General features: G+C 44.8%; 1 protein-coding gene across 2 annotated transcripts in view; it reads left to right on the top strand.

Moving 5' to 3' along the window:
- LOC309813226 ((E2-independent) E3 ubiquitin-conjugating enzyme FATS) overlaps positions 1 to 24,709 on the top strand; it is a gene marked incomplete at both ends in the record, with an annotated part of 240,926 nt that overhangs the window by 136,713 nt on the left and 79,504 nt on the right. For both annotated transcript variants that reach the window (XM_082637849.1, XM_082637848.1), the window contains one exon: positions 20,701 to 20,792. In XM_082637849.1, coding sequence (XP_082493975.1) covers positions 20,701 to 20,792 — 92 coding nt within the window. The remainder of the gene's footprint in view (positions 1 to 20,700; positions 20,793 to 24,709) is intronic.

The raw sequence follows: 24,709 nt of genomic DNA, 5'->3' as shown, positions 1-24,709 counted from the left end.
ACAGCCAGTGAAGCTCAGACACAAGACTGCTCACCCGCTGTCACCGGGAAAGCACGAGGGAGGAGAGAAAGGAAGGCTCCCCTGCAAAGGCTTTGCTCAGGCGGCTGCAGGCAATAGCTGTGTCTATTAAAGATGTTCCATTTTCACAAGAGCCAGGTAACAAGCTGGAGTCCGGGGGGGGGGGGGCTGGGTTGCTAGGCAACAGCTTTATCATTTCCTGGGAAATCCACAAACCATCTCATTCCCCTTGTGTGAACATCTCTTCTTTGGTAAAGGTTACCTTTAGAGAATTGATGATAGTTTAGAACTTTTGTGGGGGAGGGGTGCAGGGCAGAGAGGGAATGTATATATGTAATCAGTTCACAAAATCTAAACATAAATCCCTCCTGTTGGAAATGACATGGTGACATGTCCTTTGTTGCTTTTTGGCTCTTTTTTGTATTGGATTGTGTGAGCACCAGGGCAGTCTGACTATTGGTCCTTAGCAGAAGAAGTGGAAGTTAAGGATCTACAAAGTTTAGGTGTAATATCAAGCCTCTCTCCTTCTTTACTTTCAAATTTCAAGTGCTAGTGATAAAAAAGCAATTACCTGTTATCTTTTGTTGGAAAAGAAGATAAGCACCAAACCGACTTACATTCCCCTTTATTTTTACGTCCCTACGTTTGTTTAATCTCAGGCATACTGATTCCAGCTTCTGAGGACTTGGCAGGATAATGGATTTGCCAAATCCAGCCCTTGGAAGCTTTCTGTTTTAGAGGGAATACAAAAGCTGCCTGAAGGAGGACCCCGAGTCTCCTCACGGGCCAGGCTTCCTGCTGCGGGATCTTCAGGGCTGCCTTTGATTGGCAGATGTTTTATCAGACTTGGGCTCTGAAAGAATTCAAGAGCAATCTCTTCTGGAAGAACACAAATACAGCTTTACGCATGGTTTGCGGTGGATGGTCTCGGTGTTGAGAGCACAGGCTGAAACGATTTCCTTGAGGCCAGTGTAGCTTGGTGGGGAAGTTTGGTTAGAGTCGGGCAGGGCTGGGTTGGAATCCCAGCTGCACTCAGGAAAGCGGAGCAACCTTTACTCTTTCCTGAAGTCCAGGACAGAATCGAGACTAGGGATGACTGCTGGCAGAGTGTTTGCTAAGGTGTGTTCGCTGCCCACTGCCCCTTACTGCCACCGCCCCGACCTTGGCCCTCTCCCAAGTTCAAAGTTGTATCAAGGCCAAGTTCCAAGTTGTATCAAGGCCAAGTTCCAAGTTGTATCACGGCCCCACATTGACAGAGAGAGGATGTTCTGTGACAAACACTGGGTCTGGATGTCCCAGACTGAAGACCTGGTTTCTGATCTCAATGCCCCCGATCCCAGTGTAGGACCACCGCAGAGGCCCCTTCCAGAACCGGTAACATGCAAATGGGGGCTTGCCTGCTCTCCTGGTCGCCACCCTCTTGTAGGATTCTGCTCTACCTGTCACCTAATCGTGGGCTCTGTAGTGACAGCTCAGGTTGTTTTTGGAGATGAGGAACTCCTGGCAGGGATTTTAGCATTCGTGCCTGATGTGGGCTTGAGCCAGCAGGCATTAGAAGTTCAAGGACAGCCGTGCTTCATATGGGGATTTTATGGCTCATCACTATTCATCCAGTGTTGCCTAATGAGGATGCTCAGAAGGGGAAGTCCTGACTGAGGAAGACGAAGAAGGAGACTGCGTCTCTGCCGCCTGCAAAAGAAATAGCCCTATTTTCTCCTCCTTTATTTCTGATGGGAAGATGCAAGACAGACTAAAGAAAAATGAATGTTTAGAAAAAACTCTCTATTGAATCAGCATTCCTGTAGCCATGGTTTAAATTGTGAATACTTTTCTCAGTATTTGCTTTCCATCCAGTCAATTCGAACAATGCACTTGATTGATAGAGGTGTGAGCACAACTTCATGTTTTACAGTCTTGTAGCAGGAATCTGTTAAGATGGTGGGGATCTGTTTAGAGAGTTCCTGAGACTGAAATGAAAATAGGTAGCATTTCATGAGCGGGAGCTTGGTTGCCCTGAGCAAGCTACCTGGGTACCATTTCCTTCTCCGTGAGGTGGAAGTGGCCTGTTTCTGCTCCTGGGGGGTTGGAGGGGGCGTGGGGGAAGGTGCTAAAGGGGTGGCTGTGACTTCCACGTAGACTTACCAAAGGAAGCAGCCGTGTGCAGACCCCTGGGTATGGAAAGGCAGTGCTCTCTTCCCACTGTGTGGGTGCAGGATGAACAGGAGCTTGCTGGAAGTTTCCAAAGCCACCAGATACTCCCCCATTTCTGTCAATTAGCTGGGTGGGTGGGAAGCAGAAGGAAAACAACAACAACAAAGAAACCTGGAATTCATTCTAGAAATGTCTATATTCTTATGAGAAAAATGAAAGTCATGTGGACCCAGTGGCACTATTATCTTTTCTCCCTTTGGGAGTGAAAGAGAGCTGTAGGGAAGCTGTCTCTACGGATATCATAAAAGAGCTGTCTGTGTCTGTTGGATCTTGGTCACACCAGCAATACTCCTGTGAAATGAGGGACCGGGTATCCCAGACACAGCAGTAGCCACTGTTTGGCAGAACAGCTTCCAGCCAGATCCAAAGAACTGAGAGATTTGGAAGCAAACATGCCCAGTTACAGTGTTAAGAGCAGGCGTGGTGGAGAATGGCAGATGTGATGCCAAAGAAAATGAAATGGCAGAGAGAAGATGCCCAGAAATTCTCAGGGGATAAGCCAGAGAAGTAGTTAGGGCACAAGAGGTGGGCGTGCTGAGGCCTCTATTGGAAGCACAGAATATGAAATGCCAAACAGACTGGGTTTGCACAAGCAGGTGGCCCCTGATGTCTCAGGGGTTGGGGTGGGGCCTTGGTGGGACGGGACTTGTACCCTGGATGGGAAAAGCCAAGGTCTTCTCCAGGGAGGCTGATCTGGTGGGCAAGAGGGAAATTCCTCAACAGGAGGGCGTAGCTGTGTCTGGAGCTCCAAGGAAGGGTGAGGAGAGGGAGAAAGAGCAGGTGCCTCCTCCTCCTCACAATGGGTCCTTGTATTTCCTCCTTCCTCCACTTTCTATGTAGATACATCCTGGGGGCTCTGGTCCAGTCTGGCCCCAGCTCTTACGGGGATCCTGGCCTCAAGAGGTGCCAGGTGAACACCGTGGTTTGGGTCCACCCCTGGAGAAACAGCACGTCATTCAGCCCAGTTCAGCAAACATGGCATCAGCTCTTCTATTGACGGGCAGCTGCCACTTCTCAGCTTCCGCCGTGTGCCAGGCGCTTGTGCTGAGAGTTTCCCGTGCAGGAAGCAATTCCATCCATTCTCATTTCACAGATGGAAAATGGGCTCTGAGAGGTTAACGTTGCTATAGTCAGAGTCAGGGTCAGGTCCTCCAGTGTCAGAGTCCATTCTTCATTGCTTTATCTCCCCGAGCACAAGATTTGTGTGTGTGGGGGGTGATACAAAGACGGAGGCTGTTGCCCCCAGGAGGTTACAGTACACTGATGGCTACAGTGCAATGTGGAAAAGTGCCCTGGAAACACAGAAGAACAACTGGTTTGTTTTTTTCTGGGGGTGAAAGCTTCTAGAGGGACATAGTTTGAGCTGAGCCTTAAATGATAAGACAGATTTCCACTGAGTTGAAAGGGACTTACTTCTATGTTTAGAGAACTTAGGAAAGATATTACCACCTTGACATGGGTATGATATGGTTGGGAAGAGATTGAAGCATAAGCATATGTGAATATTATCTGTGAAGCCGAGAGAGGATCCCAGAACGCCGCTGTCGGGAGTCCTGCTGGGTTTATATGGGGCTTAGCGATATAGTAGCAAGATTTTTTTTTTTTTTTTTTTTTTTTTGCGGTACGCGGGCCTCTCACTGTTGTGGCCTCTCCCATTGCGGAGCACAGGCTCCGGACGCGCAGACTCAGCGGCCATGGCTCACGGGCCCAGCCGCTCCGCGGCATGTGGGATCTTCCTGGACCGGGGCACGAACCCGTGTCCCCTGCAGCGGCAGGCGGACTCTCAACCACTGCGCCACCAGGGAAGCCCCAGCAAGATTTTTTTTTTTTTTTTTTTTAAGAACACTTGCTTTGTGCTCACTCCGCATATGAGTCCTGACTCCACTTATTGGGGTTGATCTGGGGTGACCCCGCTTTGATCAAGCCCACTAAAGACTCCAGGCTCAAGCTCAGAGAGCGTGAGGGAATTGTTTTCTCTGAGTTCCTGGGGCCAAGGAAGTGCTGGGAATGAGAAAAAGATGCAGTGGTGATGCCAGCCACTGGCAGGGGGCCTCGGAGCTCAGGCTCCCTGGCCTCTTGGAAGGTGAAATTGGCAAGGAAGCAGCAGCTCACCCACTGAGCATCACGACCACCCAAGAGGAGCATCATAAAGTTACCCCCCAGAGGCAGATAGAGCCAGAGGCCACGTTGGAGACAAGGAGGCTGGGATGGAAGGACAACATACAATGGCTATGTGTATGTGTTTTTAAATATTTTCTGGATTGATTTTGTTGATTCCCCCTTCCCCCCAAAACCAACGTTTGATTTTGTTATTTTTTTCTGTTATTGTGTTTTTTTCTGTTCTTTCATTGATTTCTACTCTTAATTTGTTTTTTTGTCATCCATATTAATATATGTACCTGTAGTTTATATGTTTTCACTGATGGATCGTTAACGACCTCACAATTGATTTATAAATTCTCCTGTCAAAGAACATTTTCGTTGTTTCCAGGGTTTTTTTGCCATTAGAAACAATGATGCCACAGTCAGTCTTATAGACCCCAGTGCAGATGAGGAAGAGTTTCTTTTATTTACATACCATATTTCATTTACTCTAAGGTGTACTTTTATATTTTAATATATCTGAAATCAGAATGTGTATTACAATTAGTGGCATCTTAGGATATAAATGAGCAGCTTTTTTTCCCTTTCTTGGTGATGTATAAAGTAATTGTACATCTTATAATCAATGAACTGTTAGATTTTGATGAAATACTGTAAATAAGAGCAAAATTGCTCACCCTCACCTTTACTGGGTTATGTTTCAAGTATCAGTTCATGCTCACCAGCCATGCAAGGGAATTGCTGTTACCTCACAGCTTTACTGATATCTAATATTGTTGATTTTTGGCCAATCAGATAGATGTGACGTGGTCTCTTGCTGTGATTTTCTTTTCCTTCCTCTATTTACTAATGAGGTTGAATATCCTTTCAGCTGCCTAGTGACCATTTCTCTTCTGAGAAATGCCTGTCCTGTCCTTGCCTATGTTTTCCATTGGGTTACTAGTGTTTCTCAAATTAATTTACGGGAGTTTTTAAAATTAGCTTTGAGGCTAACCCTTTCATTGTCTGTTATATGGGTTACATGTGTCTTTTTCTAATTTGTGGTCTCTTTTCTCTCTTTATCACATCTATTGATGGTCAGAAATTCTTGAATTAAAAATACCTGAATTTATTTAGTAGTGTTTGCTTTGGGAACATTTTAAAGATATCCTTTCCTACCCAGGATCATAAGGATATTAACTATTTTATCTCTTAAAGGTCTTTAAGTTTTATCGTTCATATTTAGGTTTTTAGGTGCTCTGGAGTTGATTTGTGATTATGGTAAGAAGTATGGAACTGATTTGGTTTTTGAAATAATAACTAATTCTCCCAGCATCAGTTATTATATTTTGTTTTTATCCAAACCACCTCATTATTTTTCACATTTTCATATATGTAAGGGTCTCGTTCTGGGTTCTTTATTATTTTCCATTAGTCTGTTTCTACTTATTCCTGTAGCAGTGCAGTATCTTTTTTCTACATCTTTAAAGTAACTTTTGATATCTGATAGGGCAAATACCTCTCCCCTGCCCATTTTTTGTATCTTTCTCCAAGTAGTAGCCTTATTGATTTTCCTCTCTAACTAGATTTGACATATCGCCTCACACTCACAAAGAGACTGCCGTCATCTGGACATCTCAGAAAACCCCACAGTAAGCTGGGAATCAACTACTGGGTTATGCTAGAGGCCTTACTTCCCAGGTGGTGGGAATGTTCTTTAGAAAGACTTGAGAGTCTATGCTTGATGAGGTCAGACTTGCTGAACCTGTTTTGCAGATGAGCAAACAAAGAGAAGGTCAGTGACTCGTTAGTTGACACGGCTAGTCCATGGTGGAGCTGGCCTTGAGTGCAGGTCAGCTTCCTGTGTTTCCAATGCAGAACTGCTGACCTCCAAACACAGCAGCATCTCCCACGATCCCTCAACCTCATTTGCTGCAGTGGATTTTGCTCCCACTCCACAGAAGAGGTCTCAAGGCCAGCAGTTGTACTCTTCATTCAATTTCATGTTCACTCCCACCCGGCCCTACTGGACCGGCTTTTCAAGCCGTAAGAGCTGCTCTGCTCATCCTTTCTTCCCAAGCACACGTCTCATTTACTTCTTTATCCTATTTTTGGTTTTAATGATCTGTTCTTAGGCTTCTAACTCCCTCCCCCAGATTGGTAGGTGTGTATTATCCCTCCTTTTCCCTGGACACCTGGAAGTGCTAAATCTTGGTGTTCGCACCTTTTTTCACATTCTTGAGCCACTGCCAGTGGCTTCTCCCCTTTCATGTCTCTGTGCAAGTATAGAAGAAAGGCCACGCTGGGGCACTGGCAGGAGAGCTGTAATTACTGAAGCTAATGCCTCATCTCTCTAAAGTTCAAGTTCATTAGTGAAACTTCTTTTATCTTGTCACTCTAGTTTCTGATGAGCCTGAACTTATTTTGCAATCAAGAGTAAAACTGTTGAATTACGATAATAACAGCATCATTAACTTTTGCTAGAATGTTAAGCTGCATATCATCTCCATGAAGGCAGAGACTTTCCCTCTAGTTTGCCTGTTGCTGTGACTTTGGGGTCTAGACCAGTGCCTGGCTCATGGTGATGCTATAGAAATATTTGCTGGATACATAAAGAAATGAATTTTATTGGGTATTTTCCATGTGACAAGTCACATGCTGAGGGCTTTCAGTATGTCTCCTCTCTTAGCTCTCACACCAGTCCAGTGAATGGATATCGTGATCCCTCTTTGGGAGATGGGGAAGCTGAGAAGTTAGGTGGATCGTCTAACTCACAAACTTTATAAGTGTTCGGGCTAGACTCAAGCCCATATCTGTGGAACACCAAGAACATTCTCTTAAGCCTTCATGCAGTAATGCTGCTATCATTGAAGGTACATAGAAATGAGATGCTGCCTTAGGGGGGTCTGGGAATCACTGCTGTTCCTTTCACTCATTTGAGGGGAAGCGGAATGGGGAGCATGATAGTCTTCTTTTTCCTAGAGCTGCTTTTGTAAAAAGACAAATAACCCAACTTAAAATTTGAGCAAAGGGGCTTCCCTGGTGGCACAGTGGTTGGGAGTCTGCCTGCTAATGCAGGGGATGCGGGTTCGAGCCCTGGTCTGGGAGGATCCCACATGCCGCGGAGCAACCAGGCCCGTGAGCCACAACTACTGAGCCTGCGCGTCTGGAGCCTGTGATCCGCAACAATAGAGGCCGCGATAGTCAGAGGCCCGCGCACCGTGATGAAGAGTGACCCCCGCTTGCCACAACTAGAGAAAGCCCTCGCACAGAAACGAAGACGCAACACAGCAAAGATAAATAAATTAATTAAAAAGAAAATTGAGCAAAGGACCTGAATAGACATTTCTCCAAAGAAGATTGCAAATGGGCAGTAAGCACATGAAAAGATGCATAACATTATTAGTTATCAGGGAAATGCAAATCAAACCCACAATGAGATACTACCTCATAGCCACTAGGAGGCTGTAATTTTAAAAATGGATAATAACAAGTGTTGGCAAAGATGGGGAAAATGGAACCCTCATACTTTGCTAGTGGGGATGTAAAATGGTGCAGTCAAAACAGATTGGCATTTCCTCAAAAAGTTAAACATGTAGTTACCATATGACCCAGCAATTCCACCCTTAGGTATATATCCCATGAGAAAGAAAACCTGTGTCCACATAAAACCTTGTACACAAATGTTCATGGTAGCATCGTTTGTTATAACCAAAAAGTGGAAACAACCCAAGTGTTCATCAGTTAATAAATAGATGCATAATATGTGCTCTATCCATACAGTATGAATCTTGAGACAAAATGAATATCATTTGGCCATAGAGAGGAATGAAATTCTGACACATGCTACAACATGGATGAGCCTTGAATACATGCTACTCAGTGAAAGAAGCCAGACACAAAAGCCCACATACTTATGATTTTATTTATATGAAATGTCCAGAATAGGCAAATCCGGAAAACATATGTTAGTGGTTTCCAAGGATGGGGAGTAATGGGTATGGGGCGTCTTTTGTGGATGATGAAAATGTTCTGGAATTAGATCATGGTGATAGTTGCACAACTGTGTGAATATACAGAAACCATTGAAGTTTACACTTTAAAGGATAAGTTTTATGGTATGTGAATTATATTTTTTAAAGAATCAACTCCAGGGAGAGAGCAGCTCAGTCCATCTAGACAGGGTGTGGTTAGAAGGTAACTTGACTGACAGCCAGCAATCTGGGGTCTTTATCAGGCTCAACTGAGCAAGGCTGACTCTGCCACGTCCCAGCTGAGAGCTTCTCTGGCAAGCCCTGCCCCTCTTTGAGCCTCTGTTTCCCTTTTTTGCAAAGCGGCAGGTGAGCACAAGGCTGTACATACACGGGGACAGTTGTTCTTACCTAAGTTTTGGATCTGTTACAGCAGGAGGGGCTAGTAGGGGACACAGAGTGCTAATAGGATCTTTTCTCCATTAAACAACAACAGCTCAAAACAAAAATCACAGCCAGAGAGAACAGCAACCTGGTTCTAACTGTGCAGCACAGCTGATGAGCTGTTGGCAAATTCAGTAGAGAGGCCACTTTGGCTTTCCAGGTAGGAATACAGGATACTGGCAGTAGGGTGTGAGCACCTCCAAGCATGGGTTTTTTCCTTGAATGCTGGGCTCTTGGATATGGTCCCGTGACAGCATCTCTCTCCCCAGACCCCCGATGTGCAGTGCGTGGCCAATGGCTCCTGTAATGGGAGATTTACAGCTTGGAGCTTCAGACACCGCACAGACCTCCTTTGTCCAGCTCATGGCAGAACGTGTAATCACCTCTGTGGGTTCCTCCCCCAGGCCCCAGACAGGCTCTGGCCAAGGCAGCTGGAAGGACAAGAAGCAAGAAGCTCCACAACCCCACAAACAGGAGTTACATTGCCCCCATGAAGGAGAGGAAATCCATTCTGACATCTTATGAAAATATTTCGGTGGCTTGTTTACAGAATGAACCCTGAGCTGACAGCTTCTCCTGGTCTGTCTGGAGCACGTGGCTTTGCAGCTGGGCCAGATGTGGCTCCAGGTTCTTTTGCAGGAGGTTCCAACGACGTCCATTTTTCTTCTTTGTGTGTCGGTTGTGATCCAGTGCTGGACTAAAGGCACACAATCCACCCCTGCTCATCCTGCAGAAAGCTGCCTAGAGAACCAGCAGGTGATCGGGACCCCACTGCAGCCTGGATCTCAGCTGGGGGGACCTGGGGGGGCAGAAACGGTCACCTCTGAAATCAACCCACTCCATGATGTTCAATACAAGGTAGGGATGGTGCTTGTTCAGTGAGCTCGATGTTCCTTGAAGAAGAGAGGGTGTCACGATGCCGTTTTCCAGTTTATGAAAGAAGCAAGCTGAAGTGGAGATGCCACTCCCACACCCCCTCCCTCAAATGTCTCCAGCACCTCACGGCCCAGCCATCGTGGACAAGACTCCTGGCAGAGCCAGGTGGTGTCCTGGAGGCCACACATGTGACATGACTCCTCATGTCACAGATGGGGAAGCTGAGCCCAAGAGGCACTGACTGGCTCAAGTCACAGCTGAACAGTGCCTCGGCTGCTTGCCTGGACTTGTCCTGCTGAATCGTGCTGTGTTAGGACCAAAAGAAAGGAAAAACCCTCCTCTTACCGCCTCTCCCACTGCTGCTGCTTGCTGCCCACACCCAGGCCCTCTGCTTAGGTGAGGCTGCACGTTCCCAGAAAGTTCAGCAGCCCCCTCGCCCCCCTGCACAGGCCCTGGTCTTCTCTGACCTGAGCTGCCTCCCAGCTCACAGAGTCCCTTCTTGGGGGAGTGGGGAAGGGGTGGGGGAGGTGGCACCTTCTTTCCTTTTCAGATTGGAGCCCATGTTGAAGACGTTTGGGTTACATGTCGGAGACAACCTGTGCTTAACTGCTTCCCCCTGTCAAGGGCTTAAAACAAGACCCACTCCTTCTCCCCATGCATGTGGGTAGGAAGGGATGAAAGGATAGTTCTTTTAAGATGACTCCTAAACTTATCTACCCATGTGGCTATCTCTTTGCCCTACGTACCCCTCAAAAAAGACTCTAGTGATTGCTAAGAAAATGTTGGGTTATATGACCAAGGCAGGACCACAGAATGAAAGGCAGAAGGCAACCTGTAGAAAGAACTGAAAGCAGGGACTCGAAGTGATATTGGTATAGCCATGTTCATAGCAGCAATATTCATAATAGCCTAAAGGTGCAAGCAACCCAAGTGTCCATCGACAGATGAATGGCTAAACAAAGTATGGTCCATCCGCACAATGGAATATTATTTACCTCTTTAAATTTTTATTAAAAATTTTTTTTTTGGCTGTGCTGTGCAGCATGCAGGATCTTAGTTCCCTGACCAGGGATCGAACCCGCATACCCTGCAGTGGAATCATGGAATCTGAACCACTGGGCTGCCAGGGAAGTTCCTATTCACCTTTAAAAGGATGGAGATTCTGACACATGAAACAACATGGATGAACCTTGAAGACATTAGGCTGAGTAAAATAAGCCAGTCACAACAAGACAGACACTGTGTAATTCCACTCATTTGAGGTCCCTATAGAAGTCAGATTCATAGAGACAGAAAGTAGAATGGCGGTGGTCAGGGGCTGGGGGAGGGGGAAACGGTTATGACTTAAGGTGGACAGAGTTCCAGTTTGGGAAAATGAAAAAGTTCTGTGGATGGATGGGAGTGATAGTTGCCCAACACGGTATAGATGGACGTGCTTAATGCCACAGGACTGGACACTTAAAAATGGCTAAGATGGTAAATTTTGTGTTTTGTGTATTTTACCACAAGTAAGGGGAGGGGGGAAGCCCATAAGAGGAAATAATCAAATCCATGTTGCATTGAAAAAGGTCTCGTTACGTGTCTTATTCCTTCATCGGACTCTGAGCTCTTTAAAGATGGGAACTCCTGTGCTCTATTCATCTTTGTTAGCCCAGCACCTGACCTAGGTCCTCAAAGACGTCAGATTTCCAGTAACTTGGCAGAACTGAGGTTGTGGCGTGACCCCTTCAGTGCCGCCCATGTGAGCGGGGCCTCGTGGTTTAGAGGGCTGGCTCATGCGCGCGAGTTGCGCCCGGTGGTCTTACCCGGTCCTCCGGGGGGACCCTGCTCCTGCCACAGAAAGGCAGACCCCAGAGCCATGCCCGGGCACCAAGGGCAGAGGCACGGTGCCTCCGGTTCTGGGTGTCTCAGAAATCAGCTAGAGCCCGAGTAGACAGAATTAGTGGGCAGGTTTTTATTCATTATTGGGCAGGTCTGTATTATCCTCCATCATTTTCTGGAAGAGATGAAAATTATGTAAAACTGCAGCTAATAACACGTTCCATTTGTGGGGGGGCCCGATGTTGACAGGCAGTGTGCTGGGCCCGTGGAAACTTTTCATAGTTCTCAGCCCTTCAGTTTGCCCCTTTAACTGAGGAGCAAACAGCAATAGAGTGAGGGAGCTCGTCTGACGCCCAAACCCAGGCTGCTCCGTCCACTTTCTCAAGCTTCATAGGAGAGGTTATCAGATCCTACAGATTCTGCTCCATTTCTACCTTTTCTACCTGTGCAGTGATAATTAATATTGCAAACTCTCAGCTTGAAACTTATTAGACAGGTGATGATTGGCAGGTTACTTCAACTAGGCTCAGCTTTCTCATCTGTAAAATGGGGATAATAATTGTACTCTCCTCCAAAGGTCATTCTGAGTGTTAAAGGAGATAACCTTAGCATCCAATATCTGTCTTGCTGTGATCGCACAATACATTTTAACCATGATGGCGTAATAGTGACACTGACCCCACTCAAAGCACCTTGGGGTTGTCCAGTGAAATTTACATTGTCCTGGTATTTCTGAACCAGCTTACAAAGGTGCTGTCCATTTATATAAAGACCCATGCTATCAATGCGTTGTCCCAGGGGATAAAACCACTCTCCGTATGAAACGGTGTATTTCATTTGAAAGGGAATGAGTTATGCCATTTATCACATCCCCCGCTTTGGCCTTGGCTGCTGCAAACTCACCCTTAGTTTGTGATTCTTCTGTTCCAGGGTCATCTTTAACCCAGGCTTTATGGTGCAGTGATTCCTCCAGCTCATTACTTGCTTCTTTTATCACAGTTTGGCTGGTTTTTATCTGTGTTGTTAATTATAAGCTACCTCAAACGTGATTGGGTATACATTAGAAAACAATATTTAATTTAGTGTCAAAGGTGTTTTATGAAATTGTAGGCATTGATCATTCTTATAATAGCATGCACGGTAAACAGACTGCTGTGTTGCCCAATTTTCTAGATAAACCGGTTTGCAAACATTGGTAACACATATTACAAGCAGGGTAAACAAATTAACATTGTGGTGTTATCTGAATGTATTTTAATACTAAGGGAACATTTCCACAGTAAACATGCTGCCTGGCAAGAGAACCAGCATCATCAAAACAAGGTGAAAAATAAAACAGTGATGAGACGTTGAGGGGAAATGTGTCTCGGACTGTAGGCAGTAGTTCTTTGTCTCACACCTAACAGTACTCTGTGGAAAACTTTAATGGTTGTGCAAACGTGTTTTACCTGCTGACAAAGCCTCAGATATAAATGTCAAAGGGATGATTGCTATTCCTGCTCAGGAGAAGTAGCACAGGGTGGACTCCCCACCCCCTCCCCAGTTGCCATGGAAACATTCTGGTGACTTCATCAGGTAGAGCGTTTGGAGGTTCTTCAGCCCAGCACGGAAGGTGGAGCCTGACTCATTCTGAGAGGAATTACAGATGTGAACTGTGGCCGACTTTTCTTTCCTTTAGCCGAGCGCATCCTTGTCATGAAAAGACCTTTGAATCTAAGTAAAATGTCTTTGAAACATCAGTGGAATATGATCAAACTGTCAGAGGAAGGTGTGTTCTGATTTTTTTCCCAGAGATAAAACTCTTATCAAAATATAAAATAGGGCTTCCCTGGTGGCGCAGTGGTTGAGAGTCCGCCTGCCGATGCAGGGGACACGGGTTTGTGCCCCAGTCCGGGAAGATGCCACATGCCGCGGAGCGGCTGGGCCCGTGAGCCATGGCCACTGAGCCTGCGCGTCCGGAGCCTGTGCTCCGCAACGGGAGACGCCACAACAGTGAGAGGCCCGCATACTGCAAAAAAATAAAAAAATAAAATAAATAAAATAAAATAATTTGTTCGTTCAGTCAGCACTCAGCGAATGTCTTCAGTTGTCAGGCACTGTACTGAACACAAGGTGAAGGTGATGATGAGAGGTCCTCTAAAGGCCTCTGTCAACTTGGGGGACACACTCAGAGCAGACGATTACAGGACAGCGTAGTGAGGACACACAGTGATGCCAGCCTGTCAGGGAGCACTGTGCTGGGTTGAATTGTGTCCCCCCAAAGACGTGTTCAAGTCCTAACCCCCAGACCTGTGAATGGGACCTTATCTGGAAATGGGGTCTTTGCAGATGAGGTCGTACTGGGTTAGGATGGGCCTTCAGTCCGGTGGCTGGGGTCATTATAAAGACAGAGGGAGTTGGAGACCCAGAGACACAGGCCATGTGAGGATGGAGGTAGACCAGTGGTGCTGACACAAGCCAAGGAATGCTAAGGGCGGCCAGCAGCCACCAGGAGCTAGGAAGAGGCAAGGATGGATTGTCCCCTGGGTTCTTCAGAGAGAGCACGGCCCTACTAACAACTTGGTCTCCAAGACCGTGAGAGAATAAGTTGCCATTGTTTCAAGCTGCCTTGTTTGTGGAAATTTGTTATGGTAGCTCTAGGAAATGAATACAGGTGGCAACACAGGTTGGAAGGCATGTGGGGTGGGGGCAGGCCTAGGAGCCTCTCTGAGAGGATGTGATCTTGAGCTGTGCAGAGGAGTTAGCCCCCTGGGAAAGTTGGGCAGGTGTCATCCAAGGCCAAAGTCACAGAGACGATGAAGCAGCCACATCCAGGAAGGAGAAGGAGGCTTATTTTAAAGATTTCTATCCTGATCTCCTTTTTTTAATTCTTTTTTGGAACTTGGGAGAGATTTTATTAGAGAATAATTAGAGAATTATTTCATGGAAATAATTTTACTTAATAGATTTTAAACTTCAAAGCTTTTGGATTATTTCTTTTTTTAAAATTTATTTATTGAAGTATAGTTGATTTACAATGTTGTGTTAATTTCTGCTGTACAGCAAAGTGACTCAGTTATACATAAACATACATTCTTTTCCATTATGGTTTTCCACAGGATACTGAATATAGTTCCCTGTGCTCTACAGTAGGACCTTGTGGTTTATCCATTCTATACATACTAGTTTGCATCTGCCAATCCCAAACTCCCAGTCCATCCGTCCCCTACCACCCTCCCCCTTGGCAACCATTCGCTATGTCTGTGAATCTATTTCTGTTTTGTAGATAAGTTCATTTGTGTCATATTGTAGATTCCACGTATAAGTGATATCATAAGGTATTTGTCTTTCTCTGTCTGAATTACTTAGTATGATAATCTCTAGGTCCACCCATGTTGATACAAATGGCATTATTTCATTCTTTTTTGTGGCTGGGTAATATTCCATTGTATATATATACCACATCTTCTTCATCCATTCATCTGTGGGTGAACATTTAGGTTGTTTCGATGTCCTGGCTATTGTGAATAGTGCTGCTATGAACATAAGAGTGCATGTATCTTTTTGAATTATAGTTTTGTCCAGATATATGCCCATATCCTGGTCTCCTTGAGCCCCAGCACCCCACGCACATGGGCTCAGATTGTTATGTGTATGTTTCCCAGGTCCTGTTCTGTGGGGGAAATGTATCCCTTTCATTAGAGTTTTCAAAGGAGCGTGTGACCTTCACAAGGTCACAAACTGGCAATGTCAAAGAGATTTGGGAGTACCTGACAGGAGACGAGGCTGGTGGAGTCACCACTTGACTGTCACCTTGCTGAGACCAGGCAGTTCAGGGAAGATGAAGCTGATGAGATGTAGCAGAGCCTTTTTCATGAGATAAATCAGGACTTGGGTTTTAGCTGGACATTGGCAGTGAAGGAAAGGGTGGGTGTGGAGGGAGCACCTCAATTTCTATTGTGTGTGATGGGAGGATGGTGACCACTTGCCAAGAAAATGGATATGGGGGAGGAAGAGGAGGGGAAGGAGGAGACTGCAGTGGCAGCAGCTAGAGGGAAGTTGATTGGTCCCTTTTCAGAAAAGCTGAGTTTGAGGGGGCTTGAAGGCAGCTGGTTCTAAGGGCTGGTGCCCACAGGTGAGGTCTGGGTCCTTCCTTGGCACTGGTTTGAGATTTGGTAGGAAGACCCAGAGGGAGTCAAGGAGAGAACCCACTAAAGAAAGGAAGACACAGTAGCCAAGAGGGAGAAGACAGTAAGAAGACCCCAGTGTTCCAATAGTCAACCATGAAAAGATGGTCCAGAAGCACCGAGTGGTTAACAGGGTCAGATCTCACAGAGGTGATTAGTTTAATTCAAATCTGAAAAGTGATTGTCTCTGAGAAACATCTACTTAGAATATTAAGAAAGGGGTATCGTTGAGGGCAGGTGAAAATTTCAAGTAAACCTTGCCTCCTATCAGACTAGAAATGAGGGAAGCGTTTACAGTCTATGAAGCGTTACAGTCTATGACAGTCTATGAAGCGGGAATGTGACTGTCCCATCTCTGTCCCTGATACACATGATATGATTTTCTTTTTTTTTGGCCACCCCAGGAGGCATGTGGGATCCTAGTTCCCTGACCAGGGCTTGAACCCACGCCCCCTGCAGTGGAAGCATGGTGTCCCAACCACTGGACCTCCAGGGAAGTCCCTGCATTTCTTTTTAAAAACATTTTTATTTTTTAATGTTTTTGTTGAAGTATAGTTGATTTGAATGTTTTGGGTATACATTTTATATATATATATAAAATATATGTCCTTTTTCGGATTCTTTTCCATTGTAGGTTATTATAAGATATTGCATATAGTTCCCTGTGCTGTACAGTAGGACCTTGTTGTTTATTTTATATACAGTCATGTGTATATGTTAATCCCAAATTCCTAATTTATCCCTTCCCTCCTTCCCCTTTGGTAACCATAAGTTTGTTTTCTAGGTCTGTGAGTCTATTTCTGTTTTATAAATAAGTTCATTTGTATCATTTTTTAGATTCCACATATATGTGATATTATATGATATTTGGCTTTCTCTGCCTGACTTATTTCACTTAATATGATCATCTCTAGGTCCATCCATGTTGCTGCAAATAGCATTATTTCAGAGAATGTGCATTTCTAACAAGTCACCCCATGATGCTGAGGCTGCTGGCATGGGGACCCACGTTGAGAGCCCCCACTATTAGCCAGCACCATGAGCTGGAATTATATTGAGCTTCCAAGAAGCAGAGCCTGAGGCAGGGATTAGGGGGCATGAGGGAGGGGGTGCTCTTCAGGACAGAACCCTGAGAGAGAGTGAGGGAGGCCTGATGGGGAAGGTGCTGAGGAAGGAGGGTCTCAGGTGCAGTCTGGTCCTCGGTTTATGCTCTGGAACAAACAAAAGAGTTACCCTGGCTTTTGTACCCCTCAGAGTCACCACTGGCTGTGGCCAAGGTGGAGAAAAGTATAGCCTTTGTCGAGGATGGTTCTCAGAGACGAGCAAAGCCGTGAGCCTCTGACTGCTACTCTCCCAGCAGCCGGGGGCAGCAAGGCAACGGGGCAGGGCAGGAATAGAGTCAGCTCAGTGTCCTAGATCCATAGCAGGGAAACTGGAGGCCCTGAAGTTATGTAAACTACGCAGAGGCACACAACTAGTATTTGGACCTGGACTGCCCGACTCCTGTGGCGAAGCCCTGTCTGTCCTATGGGTGCGCAGGGCCCACCCACCCTCTGCCAGTTTCCTTTTAACCGGGACCATTTCCCGATGCAGAGTGAAATTGACTTGCTGGCCCTGGGACAGGCACCTGCCCCTGCGAGAGCTCTGGGAAAGACCAGCTCGCACTGTGGAGAGAGGGAGCAGACTGGCCTGGCCACCTCCTGCCCTTGCAGCAGGATCTCTTCCAGAAACCAAGGCCAGGTGCCATGTGTCCTGGCTTCTGCAAATTTCTGTACTGGAGACACCAATCCCAGGCGCTGGAAAATGCCCAAACTCCTGTCAGTCTTGTTCTTGGTAACCTGCCCCAAATGTCCACTGGCTTTGCCTTACTCAGTGATGCCAGGGTAGGGCCACCCAATAGAGGGGGGCTGTATCAGTAGTGACAGTTATGTGGTCAGGTGGGAAGGGACGGGGAGGTGTTACCACGTGACAGGCACTCTGCTAAGTTCTTGATATTTGTCATCACATGATTCCTTGTAACCCCCCTAGGAGACAGGTCTTGTGTTTCCTCTGACACATGGGAAAATGAGACTCTGGCAATTTAAGGAACTTGCCCAAATTGACTTAAACTGCCCAAATGGTTAGGGTCAGAGAGGGATTTGAATCAGGGTCTTTCTTTCCCCAAAGTCTGTACTTTTAACCATTCTGGTAATCCCCCTCCTGAGGCCTTTGGGGTCATCATTAATTGATCAGGCACCCTCATGCATGGCTGTAGTCACACCTCCGTTTTACTCAAAAACAGGCTCATAACTCTAAGTTACAATTTTGCCATTTGTGTGAATTCCCACACGCATTTAAAAAAATTTTGAATGTTGCAGTCATGGGGTTCATAAGCCTTTGATTCCTTTCTTTCAGTTAATGTTGCATTGTAAGTACTTTCCCACAGTGTCATCATTTTAAAGGCCCTACATTCCAACGAATACATCTACCTCAGGTTTCCCAATGAGGCTGTGATGGGTGTAATAATGGTCCCCCGAAATATGTCCACGTCCTCGTTCCCAGAACCTGCGAATATATTACCTTGCATGGCAAAACGGACTCTGCAGGTGGCATTAAGAACCTTGAGATGGGAAGATTATCTGGCTGGCCCAATCTAGTCACAAGGGATGTGATGATGGAAACAAAGGAACGTGGCAGCCTCTAGAAGGTGGAAAGGCAAGGAAATAGGGTCTCCCCAGCCCCTCCCACAGGAGTGCAGCCCTGTTGACACCTTGATTTTAGCCCAGGGAGACCCATATTGGACTCTGACCTCCAGAACTATAACATAATATGTTTGTGTTGTTTAAGCCACTAAGTTTGTGGCCATTTTTTGTTATAGCAGCGATCAGACACTCATACACAGCCCCTGCTTGTCTGATGGGGGCAGTCTCCCTCCTCCCTGCTGGAGATGATGACACTTCTCCGTAGCTAAGGCTTGTTGCATGTTGTTATAATCTGGGCATTGTGCCACGGGCTAGCAATTTAGGTCACTTATCCTTTTTTCAGGAACTCTGTGAAGTAAGCACCACTATCTCCATTTCATAGCAAGGAACCAAGGGATGCTGAGTCACTTGCCCAGAGTCTCACATGTAGCTAGAGACCCTGGGACTTTGTGGCCTGATTCCAGTGAGCACGGATGCCTTGGTGATAGTGACCATCTGGGTCTGAGTTGGGGGGGGGGGCAGCTGCCTTGGTCCTGCTCATTGACAGTCATAACCAGGGTCATTTATCGAGCATTAACCCTGCATCCCACCCCAGCCTGAGTACTTTACATACGTTACCCTTAGCGCACGGATGGCAAGGCTGGGCAGGATGTGTTATTATCTGCACTTTATGGATAAAGAAACTCAGAGAGGGTGAGCAACTCCCCTACTGCAGGTGAGCTGAGCTGGATTGTAGACCCAGGCCGGTCTGGCCCCAGGCCTGTGCTGACAGTGGAGTTCTTAAACGTGGTGCCACAGGACCAGAGCCAGGAGATTTCCGTCTTCATCAGCTTTCTTGTCAGTTCATCATGATGTATCGACTCTGCACAGAAATCCATGACATCTTTCAGGTCTTATATTTGCGCTTCACAGGAAGTAATCTGTGCACATCATCTTGGATGACTGTCTCTGTCGCTAAATAACAGGGATAGATGGAGACAAGCCACAAGTCTAGGTCTAGCTGACTGGGGTTCTTTTGTCACCCAAGGACAAGATGAGACATAGGCTTTGGATGGGTCCGTGGTAGCCCTTGAAATTGCCATGTCCTGACCCCTTTGCAAACTTGAAAATACTATAGCACATCATTTTTCCCATAAAATGCTTTAAATTTTATCTGAATTCTTTAATAAACCCTTCTCATGAGTTGATAAAGACAATATGCTAATTTAGAGAGCTGCTTTCTTTTTTTTTTTCTTTTTTTTTTGCGGTACGTGGACATCTCACTGTTGTGGCCTCTCCCGTTGTGGAGCACAGGCTCCGGACGCGCAGGCTCAGAGACCATGGCTCATGGACCCAGCTGCTTCGTGGCATGTGGGATCTTCCCGGACCGGGGCACGAACCTGCCTCCCCTGCATTGGCAGGCAGCCTCTCAACCACTGCACCACCAGGGAAGCCCTAGAGAGCTGCTTTCTTAAATCTCTTCTTTCTCATCACCAGCACCAGCCACTGGGAAAGCATTCTTTGTAGTCTTTTGGAAAATCACTTCCCCCGGAATATCTGCATTTGTGTAAGTGACACTGTGACCCTGGGCTGTGGAGATGGGGCCACACAGACTCTCATCATTACCCCACCTTCTTGTGTTTGACTCACATTCCTGCAACAGCAGCAAGACATCCAGGCAGATGTCCTAATACCGCTGGTTTGCCTCACAGAGTGCTTTGTTCTTCTACCCAGCTTTCCGCGAGGTGTGCAGGGCAGGCTGGGTGGATAAGGAAATTCTGTAGAGCGATTCTGCAGACTTGTCCACTGTGTTCAAGCTGGTGGATGGTAGAGCCCAGGTTCTACAATTCTTGGCCCACTGCCTTGTGCTTTTGGATCTGATGATATTCTCGGCTATTGCTATGGCCGATATTTATGTGGAGGGTGGTCTACGGTGTCTCATTTATCCTCACGGATATCATCACAAAATTATCCTCAGATATTCCAAAACAGTTTCAGTATCAGTGTCTGAGTCGCTCAAGACTCCTTCTGAAATGATTGTGTTAAGAGGTTGGATGAAAGTCGATCTTGCAAGTTCAGGCTTTCTTAACTCCAGGGCTGTCGAGAAATCCATAGAAGTGACCCTTCTGCTGGGTGTAAACTCAGGACATGGGTGAATGTGTGAGGGCTAAACTTGTTCAGTTATTCCTGAGTCTGGGAACATAAACAGTGGTATGGAAGAAGGAAACTTGCAGCCTGATAAACTAACTAATAAGGAACTCAGAGCCTCCATGGAGGGGTGGAGTGAATGAGGGGAACAGACAAGGTTTTATCAAGGGTCAGAGTACACTGGATTCACTATTGGTTCATATAATACTTGAGTAGATGACATTAAATTTTATAGTAAAGTTATATACTCCATTTTATCCTTTCGTATACTAAAAAATAGCAATATTATCTCCCTTTGCCTAGGATTACGGGACAACCAGTACAGTCCCCACGATCACATTGCCCTTAAAAATCTCCAGTCTGATGTTCCAGAGAAGAAATCTGCCTTCACTGAGGTAACATATGTTTCTAACTTCTAGAGTAGTCAGCAAAATGCAGCTAATTGTAAAACACGATCACCGGACTACTTGTGTTTGCATTTTATTTTGTTTAGTCAAAAATGGAATCAACGCAGCAGAAAATCTAACCATCAATGACTAAGACTTTACATTAAAGTATGCAGTGTGTATTCAATTATTCCTTTATAATCTTGACCTATAATTTGTAGATTTGCAGTATCAAAGGAGAGTATGGTGACTGAATCTCAATTTTAAACCAAAATTAATCTGCTGGGGAGAGAGGATGATGCCATTTGGCATTGTGAAGGTGGAGAAGAGGTAATTTGAAATCTAAGTTACCACAGGTTGTTATAACTGCAAAAAGTGTCAGTAGTCTCATTGGGGGAAGAAAATTAGAGGTCATATTTCCAAAATGAAACGTTTTGATTCTAGACAATAAAAAACTCTGTACACAGTGGTAGTATTGACAATGTATCACATGCCAGGCTCTGTCTAACTGACTCATTTTGTCCTTCCCATGATCCTGGGAGGGAGGTACCATGGGCTCTCCATATCCACAGGTTCTTCATCTGCGGGTTCACTCAACTGCCGATTGAAACTATTTGGAAAAAAACTTCCAGAAAGTTCCAAAGAGCAAAACTTGAATTTGCCACACGCCAGCAACTATTTGCATAATATTGTATTGGTTATTATAAGTAATTTAGAGGTGATTTAAAGTATGCAGGAGGATGTGCATAAGTTATATGCAAACACTCTGCCATTTTATATAAAGGACTTGAGCATCCCTGGATTTTGGTATCTGAGGGGGTTCCTGGAACAAATCCCCCTTGGATACCGAGGGACAACTGTACTGTTGTTATACCTGTTTTGCAGATGAGAAAATTAAAGCTTCAGTAGCTCCAGTAGTTGACTTGACCCAAATCTCGCAGCTCATAAGCTGTCTGGCTCTAGAGCTTCTGTCTGATCTTGCTCTAAAGGGCTGGCTTAGACAAAGGCTCGTTCCAGTGAACAGAACTTAAAATATAGACTTTGCTGCCTGAAAGAATTGTCTGAAGTGTTACCGTTTACAAGGCATCTCTTGTCTTTCACAAATGAAATTCTGCCTCCAACTTTTGTAATTCTAAGAGAGGGTGGAATTGTAAGAATTGACCCTTCATAACATTAAAGTAGCAAGGGTAGCTGTAAAAAATAATTTGCCCCCTAAATGCTTATCTTAGGTATTATCCTTTGATTTAGCTTTGTGTTTAATAAAGTTCAACATTTCCTCAGAGACCCCAGGCCTGAAATCTCACATGATGGAGAAAAGACACTATTCTGGGACCTGAGATTTAGTCATCAGTATTTAAAGCCATTTCTATGTGGAACACGGAGCTCCCTGTCTGAAGATGCAGAGATGGGTAGCACTAATTAATGTGTTCCCTGAGCAGGAGCAGGAAGCCCAGGTTGCAGGGAGGGAATGAGTTGCAGGAGCCGTGGACCATGGAGAACCATCCCTGGCAGGAGATGCCCCGTTAAGAAGGGGAGGATAATGTGAAGGTCAACTGCTACTTTTTTTTTTTTTAAGAAAGATACCATCTGAAGATCTTTCCCATCTGTTTTCACACTGAGCTGGTAAAGTTCAGCATTTTCCTGTTGATGTTAAAATTAATCAATTTGGTCATTAATGATATAGATCTTTGGGGCCATGTGGTTGGGTCTCTGTAACACGTACACACACACACACATATTCACATATTCACACTTGATTATTATCTATGACTGAGTTAATGCCCAGAAAACATACCTTCTAAACTTCTGCTTTGTAGTGATCTGGATCGTCTACTTTGATCAAGGCAGTAGTGTGACTTTCACATTTCCCTCCTAACTTTGAGTTTTTAAAGCTTGTCCCTGTGTGTTTGTTATAAGGATGCTGTAAGATGATGAGACACTCCAGACGGATGGCCTTCCTTTGTAACTGCCATGAATCTCTGCCTCTCCTCCAGAGCCTGCACAAGACTGATCACTTTTCCTTTCAAATTCATCGAAGCCATAGAAAAGATATGCAGGCACTTCTTCAGCCAAGTGATTACTTAAAAGGAATGAAATATGGAACAGGGTTTTCTTTTTTAAAAAAAAATGTTTAAATTTTCCCTATAACAAAAATAATGGCAACTTCATACAGACACTTAGGAAAATACAGGAATAGAGAAATAAGAAAATATTTATATATTTCTTTCCCTTATTTTTCCCATGCATTTTTAAACATAAGACTGTAATGTATATCAACATTTATAGCTTTCTTTTATTACATAACATTCTATCACTGGCAACTTCCCATATCATTTAAATTCTTTGTAATCTTTATTTTTAATTTCGACAGAATATGATGCAGTCGTGCATGCCATGATTTACTTGCCCAGTCCCCTTTTAAAATTCATTTAGATTCTTGCCAGGTTTTCACTGTAATACATTACACTGCATTGAATCCTTTGGATTCTAGTAAATGTGTGGAAAGATAAAATTTGCAGGATGGAGAGGGGGAAAATCTCCTATTTTTCTTTTTTCTTAAATTTTAATTAATTAATTTATTTATACATTTTTATTGGGATATAGTTGATTTACAATGTTGTATTAGTTTCAGGTGCACAGCAAAGTGAATCTGTTATACATATACATATATCCACTCTTTTTTAGATTCTATTCCCATATAGGTCATTACAGAGTATTGAGTAGACGTCCCTGTACGATACAGTAGGTCCTTATTAGTTATCTATTTTATATATAGTAGTGTGTACGTGTCAATCCCTGTCTTCCAATTTCCAATTTTTCCATTTTGTCTTAAAACCATCCTTCCCTATTGTTACATACCAGAGTGAACCCATATATTTGAAAACACTCTTACATTCAGTGATGAAATACCACTATGTTGGCAGATTACCTTGTGATGATGATACTAGATCAACCAAGTGGGAGTAAGCATGCTTGCAGCTAATGCAAAGGTAACTTCAGTTTGTATCTGTGGAGAGACAGGACCAAAGGCTCCACTGGCAAGTACAGTTGTACGTTGCAGAACAGCTATGGAAAAGGGAAGAATTGTCTCATGGAGAAAAATACAGGTTTCAAACCTATAGATTGGATTCGGTGCTTATCCTTTGGAGAAATAAATTGCTGCAGGAATGGAAGCATCCTCACTCCCGTGGTTCAGGATATGATTTCCCTGATCATCTGCTGTTTATCTCTGTCTTACTTCCATTTATGAAAGGGAGTCCTTCATAGTAATATGCCTTAAAGCATAAATATAAAGTTAAAAACAGTCAATAAAATGAATAGAACTATGAAAGCAGTTACCAGCACTACAAAATCGTGCTTGAAGCATTTAAAAGACATCAATATCTTAAAGCGACATTTATGAAAGAGAGCGTGTACAAAGGTAGTGTTGTGTGGTGATGGTCAGGACATGGATGATTTACTACAAAAGCCAGACACAAACCCCAACTATTTTCGCTTGACCTCTCTCTGACCTTGAATGTTCTAAATACAAGATTATTTATCTAATCTTAAATACAAGATTATTTTCTTCCTTTCAAATCAAATCTTACATCAGTTAATTTTATTTTAGATAAAAGACTTCTTTTTTCAAAGCCGTGTTCAGTTAACAAAGGACCGATGGAGTGACACCTTGAAATAGCTTCATTGGGGAAGACATTTGATAGAAAAGATGTGCTTACTTTGGAAGAAAATGCGTCCTGTTTTAAAAGCAGTTGGTGGACAGGAATATCAAGTAGCCCCTCTGCTTCATCTGTTTCTTGGTTTCCCAGCTCCAGAAGAAGAGCAGGACCCAACGTGATGTCGTGTCGTCTGTTACGGACAGAATCGTGTCCCCTCACATTTAGATGTTGGAGTCCTAACTCCAGAACTTCAGAATGCACATTTGG

The sequence above is a fragment of the Mesoplodon mirus genome (assembly GCF_964341445.2).
Source record: "Mesoplodon mirus genome assembly, chromosome: 2".
Classification (NCBI taxonomy): Eukaryota; Metazoa; Chordata; class Mammalia; order Artiodactyla; family Ziphiidae; genus Mesoplodon; species Mesoplodon mirus.
Note: the sequence above shows the minus strand (reverse complement) of the source record. Positions and strands in the feature narration are given on the sequence as shown.